This window comes from Octodon degus, unplaced genomic scaffold, assembly GCF_000260255.1.
Source record: "Octodon degus isolate 3935 unplaced genomic scaffold, OctDeg1.0 scaffold00002, whole genome shotgun sequence".
Lineage (NCBI taxonomy): Eukaryota > Metazoa > Chordata > Mammalia > Rodentia > Octodontidae > Octodon > Octodon degus.
In genome coordinates, this window is record NW_004524578.1 from 25,456,996 (window position 1) to 25,462,688 (window position 5,693).

General features: G+C 50.4%; 2 protein-coding genes across 3 annotated transcripts in view; one reads left to right on the forward strand and one right to left on the reverse strand.

Annotated features, from left to right (window-relative positions):
* Serinc4 (serine incorporator 4) overlaps positions 1-1,174 on the forward strand; it is a gene marked incomplete at its 5' end in the record, with an annotated part of 5,350 nt that extends 4,176 nt beyond the window's left edge. Inside the window, 1 exon segment of the mRNA XM_023712481.1 lies at positions 1,167-1,174. Within this exon segment, the coding sequence (XP_023568249.1) occupies positions 1,167-1,174 (8 nt within the window).
* An 80-nt stretch (positions 1,175-1,254) lies between these two features.
* Serf2 (small EDRK-rich factor 2) lies at positions 1,255-3,003 on the reverse strand. 2 transcript variants are annotated; one of them, XM_004623352.2, is made up of 3 exons: positions 2,896-3,003; positions 2,253-2,361; positions 1,255-1,619 (listed from the first exon to the last, which is right to left on the reverse strand). In XM_004623352.2, the coding sequence occupies exons 1-3, from the start codon at positions 2,900-2,902 to the stop codon at positions 1,334-1,336; spliced, it is 402 nt and encodes a 133-aa protein (XP_004623409.1). In that variant the 5' UTR covers positions 2,903-3,003; the 3' UTR covers positions 1,255-1,333. The 2 variants fall into 2 exon arrangements, with proteins under 2 accessions (XP_004623409.1, XP_004623410.1); XM_004623353.3 differs by having other exon boundaries at positions 1,255-1,596; positions 2,896-3,002.
* Positions 3,004-5,693: the final 2,690 nt, after the last annotated feature.

The window sequence follows — 5,693 nt, forward strand, 5'->3', positions numbered from 1 at the left end:
ACCTCCTTTTTTTTTTTTTTTTTTTTTTTTGTGGTACCGGGGATTGAACTCAGGACCCTACACTTGCCAGGCAAGCGCTTATTCTACTGAGTGCTCTCTCCAGACCCTTATTGTTCTTATTGAATGACTAAAGTATTTAATACAACTATAAACTCTTGAATAAAATTTTACCTTTATTGGGGGAAAAAAAAAAAAGACTTCATGTTGGGCCTGTGTGCTCTGGGAATGCTACTGGCACTATTCCGTTGGTCCTCCACTCAGGATTCCCTAGTCACCCTCTTCAAGTAACACCTTAATATTATCAGATAGCCATCCCCCAGCACACACTTGTTTTAACGAACTGGTATGTACCCCTAATCTTAGAGCAGGGGAGCTGTCCAGCCTCACACTTCAATACCTCAGGACATAATGGAGCGTTATCTCACCTTACATTTAAGTCAATACTATGCCTGAAACTGAAACCCTAAAGCCCTGGTCAGTTTCTGATTCACTAGATCTTTTTTATGTCTTCATCCCAGTCCAAAAGCCTAACTCCCAAATCAGCAGCTCAGGAACCACTGCTGACCCTAGCAGACAATGTGGCACCAGCCCCTTCCTGGCTCCTAAACTGGAGGTGGGGGTTGGGGAGAGACCAACAGGGACTGAAGACTTGGATCTGCCTTTGCAGATAAAAAGGAAAATACACTATTCAACTATGGGCAGAAGCCAAGAACCACACAACAAATCAGGGCACAGCAAGGAAGGAACAAAGAGGCTATACCAGGTTTTAATCCTGATCTTAAGGTCAAAGGAAGCCAGACAACAAAAAAATACCCTTATTCCAGGATGAGCAACAGAACATAAGAGAATGTGTACACCTGAGAGTCGCTGACCGTGCAAAGTTGGGAAGCAGCAGGATTTTTTCTGGCCCACTTTCAAGCAGACAAACTGAGAAAGAATAAGGGAGAACAGTATAAACTTAGGTCTTGGAGCCTACCCTCTTAGGTGCTTCACTCTATCCCTGGGATGGTGTTCAAAGTCTGAGTTGGGGATAAAAATCACCTAAGTCTCTTTGGTTCTGAGAGGAGTCTTCTACCACATAACCAGAGTACTTGGTCATAATAAAATAAAGGCTTCTCTTGCGATGTTCCACTCATTAAGTCTACATAACCACAATCTCTCATTAGGAGTCTAAAGACTCTCCCCTTATGATGGGAAAGGGCAGGCACTCTTCCATCCCCACTCCACCCCCAAATCCCCAGTCAAACCAGGCGCTCAAGGAATTACAAAGCTACTTTTAATACTTTGGGGTTTGCCCCACAGGAATAAAAAACACTGGGAAAGGGTAACCTCCTCACCCCCAGGAGTGGCCCAGGGGGACAGAGGCTACCTGAGGGGAAGGAAGCACAAAAGGGACCCGCTGCAGACTCAGGGCAAAGGGAATGCCATCGGTGTTGGGACCTGTGAGCACTACAGGAGGAAACGCGAGCATGGTGGGACTGGCTCCAGGCACACAGGCGAAGGGCAAGAGGGTTGGACACGAAGCCACAAAGCTACTTGGGTTCCTCCTTCTTCTCGTTTGCCTTTTTCTGCTTCTGCTGCATGATCTCCGAGTCCCTGGGGGTAGAGATGATGGGGCACTGGGAGGTACCAGAGGGCAAAAAGGACAAGATGCAGGGGGGATGAAGGGCACAAAGGATAAGATGGAAGTGGATGGGACAAAGTTCAGCATGTGGCTGCTGTATTCCCACCCTAGGAAAACAAGAGGAATCCAGCTGAAGCTCAAAAGGCAATCAGTCTCCATCAACAGCCATCAGGCTGTTGCCCAAGGGGTCAAAAGTCTGGCCTTGTAGGTCCAATGCTCCCTATTCTGGAGTACCACACCCAGCAACACCACTGAGCAAATTGGGAAAAGGGAGGAGAAATGAACTGCAAGAAGGGCCAGAAGTACTGACTGTCATAACCATAACTGTACTTGAAATGTGAAGCTCACTGCCCTTGCTCTTAAGGTCACACCCAGGGACACTCAGAAATCAGACCGAGGGCAGACAACCGCCAGAGTCCCTTTCAGTAAGGATGTGACCTAACAATTCAAAGGGTGGGGAGGAAATAAAACTCTGGAGGTAATGCACTCTGCCCCTCACGACTAGTCCAGTTCCAAGCCTGAGGACACTCTCTTTCTTACTCCAACCCTTGGTCTACCCCAGCTCTCCCGTCCCGTCCCGTCCCGTCCCGTCCCGTCCCGTCCCGTCCCGTCCCCTCCCTGGGGCTACCTCTGCTTGCGGGCGGCAGCAGAAAGCCCGTCATCTCGGCGCTTTCCCTTAACCGAGTCGCTCTGCTTTTTCATATTCTTCTGGCGGGCGAGCTCACGCTGGTTACCGCCTAAGAAGAGAAGGTGAAGTGAGGCTCCGGGCCGCTTTGGACACAAGCGGGCGACGCGTCCCAACCCGGGGCTCGGCACCGGGCTGTCTAGGGAAAGAGTAGGACACAACGGAAGTTCACGGGGCAGATACAAGTCCTAGCGGGGAGGAAGACCGCCCGACCGGGAGCCCGCTGGCTGCATGTTTCGAGTGCCGGGGCGGTGTGGGGTCCCACCGGCCAGTAGAGTGTGCCGCGGGTCTGTAGCCGTGGGATGGGGGTGGGGGTCTGGAGCCAAAAACTCGCGCCCTAAAAAGAGATTCCCGGCTCTCACAGCTCCAAAGGTCGGAACGACCACGGCTAACAGGCGGAGGGGGGCGGGAGAGGGCGGCGGGCAGAGGCTCGATTTCCGGGCTCCGAGTGTGAGGGGAACTAAGGAGCGCTTCAGAAGGAAAGCCTAGCTGAGGAAGCAAAGAAGCAGCTAAGGCCGGCGACTCGGCCGTCGAGAGCAAGATAAACGGGAAGAAAAGGGCGAAAGGAAGGGGCCTCGGTGCTTACGGGTCATGGCGACGGCAGCGGCTCCGGCCTGCCTCCGTTGCGTCCCCTCGTTCCGTCCGACGTTGCGGGCCCCGCCCCCTTCTGCAAACGTAACTAAGGCGTCCTTCGCCCCGCCCCTCACGCCTGGGCACCGACTCCCATTGGATAGCAAGAGTCACGCGGGGCCCAGGACCAAGCGCCTGCCAGGCGAATCCGAGGTTCGCGGGCCGAGCGGGCCCAGCGGGCGGCGGGGGGCGGGGCTTCGCGGGCGCGGCCTGAGGCGGGGCCTGGAAAAAACTAGGCCGAGTCACGTGGCGGGGAGGGGGGTTGAGGGTGCGGCTGGCGATGTGGCGCTCGGGACCGGAGCACGTGACCGGCGAGTGACCTCACGCCGCGGCGGTTGGGGGTAAAGAACTCGCCCAGAGGAGCGCGGAAGCCGGCCACCTCCTTGCCGCCCCATTTGGGAACTGAACTCGGCCTGCAGAGCGACTGGGACCTGTGTTCACGGCTCGCGTGAAAAGCTTCCACGAACGCAGCTTCCTCGCTGCCCTACGCCGTCATCCCTGTTCTCTGCTAAACCACTCAGCGCGAAAACTCCCGCGAAACCCACCCTGAGTGTTGCTCCAGAGAAACTTTTTCCACCAGCGCTGAGGCTTGAACCTAGTGTTCCTGCAGACACATGCTCCCGCCACTGATGTGCGCCTCCAGCCTCGCACACAAACTGCAGATGGAGTGGCTCCAAAATCAAAAGCTGGAGTTGAGCCCGAGATTTGGGGACGCGTGATACACGGGCAAGTTAGGCACAAGACAGCAGGCAGGGAGAGGCCCTGGGCCCAAGAAGGAGCCAGGATGGCCAGGCCTGAATCAGAAAAGTCAGAAGCTGAGGGCAAGAGTCAATAGAAGCCAGGCATAGTGGCGCAGGCCTGTAATCTCAGCCCTCGGATGCTGTGTGTTTGAGACCAGCCTGGGCTACATAATGGTTTATGACTAGCCTGAGCTACCTCGCGAGACCCTGTCTCAAAACTCCAAAAACTCCTAGAAAGTCTGTCCAGGGTCTGGGTCCACTGCTGTTGGGCGCTGTTTCTCTTACTAATAGACACTTCTTATTTACCTGTGTCCTAGATTCAATCCTCGACTTTGCGATACATGGATGCAGATTACTCCCTCATATTTTGTCCAGTTTCCTCAGGAGTTTCTTTACTCCTCTTCCCACCTAGCCGTGCCTGATTTGAGAAACAATGGAATCGCTCCAGAAGCTAAAAGTGAAATTTATTCTCATTTTCAGTTCAGTTTATTTTGTGTGTATAAAACTCTCTACCAAGAAGTTCAAGACCAGCCTGGGGAGTTTAAAGACTTAGAAACACCCTGTCTCAAAATTCAAAACAAAAAAAAAAAAATTTTGAGACAGGGTCTCAATATGTAGTTTGTGTTCACCTTCAATCCACATCCTCCAGCACCAGCCTCCCAAGTGCTGGGATTATAGGTGTGCACCATCACACCCAGCTCCAAAATTTCAAAAAAAAAGAAAGGGCTGGGGATATAGCTTAGTGTGAAGACCCAAGGTTCCATCTCAAGTACCAAAGAAATAACAAAAACAACCTAGAACTCTAGAAGAATTAACTGGATGCAAGAGAATTCCTAAAGGCCAGGTGCCATTCTATATAGATGCCTATGATCCCAACATTGAGAAGGCTGAGACAGGAGGATCAATACAAAATTGAGGCCAGCCTGTGCTACATAGTGAGTTCAACCACGTGTAGCAGGAGGAAGGGAGGGGAAGGGAGGGGAAGGGAGGGGAGGGAAGGGGAGGGGAATTGCTAGCCTGAACTATGACCAAACTGTTAATCTCAACACATAGAGGTACTGAGGTAGTTTCACAACTACTAGGCCAGCCTGGACCACACAATGAGACCTGTCTCTAGTAAACAATATGGGCTGGCATATTTTGTAATCCCACTGGTGTTTGAGTGCACTGGAGTGGGAGTGCACTGGAGGCTGCGGCTATGGATGTAGCTTGCAGGAAGTGCACTTATAGGCTCAATCCCCACTTTAAAATAAAAAAAAGGATACTTTGAAAACAGCACAAGAAAAGAATAGTTATAAATTTTGACTTGGTTTTCTCCAGGGAGTGTCCATAGCAAAACCAGTTGAGGCTGGAATTTAAAATTGGCAGACCCTCAATTTAGAGCCGAGGGGAAGGAATTTTTCTGTGCCTCAAACTTGTAGTGATGTTCTTGCCTCCATCCCAGGAGAGGGTATAATCAGAGACTACAGATGTAATCACCATGCCCAGATGTACCAGTCTTTTTTTTTTTTTTTTTTTTTTTTTTTTTTTGCAGAACCAGGGATTGAACTCAGGCCGTTGTGCTTGCCAGGGAAGTGCTTATTCCACTCGAGCCATCTCCCCAACGCCATCTCCCCAACCCCAGATGTACCAGTCTTAAAAGTACATATATATGAAGCTTCATATTTTTTTAAATTGTATGTATTTGGTACGGTGTCTCACTATGCAGCTTGGTCTCGTACTGATCTTCCTGTCTCAGCTTCCCCGGTGCTGGGATTACATGTGGCCCGAAACTTCATATTTTAAAGAATTACATTAATGTATGTTTGCAATATATAATAGTTATGTTTATTTTGGCTGCATGGGTTGGGTTTTTTTGTTATTGTTGTTTGCTTGTTTTGGTATGGGGAATTGAACTCATGTACTGTGCCTATGACCTATATCCCTGCCCTGTTATGTTTTGTTTTGGGAAACTGATACGTGTTTATAACATCTTTTTTTTTTTTTTTTTTTTTTTTTTTTGGTGGAACCAGGG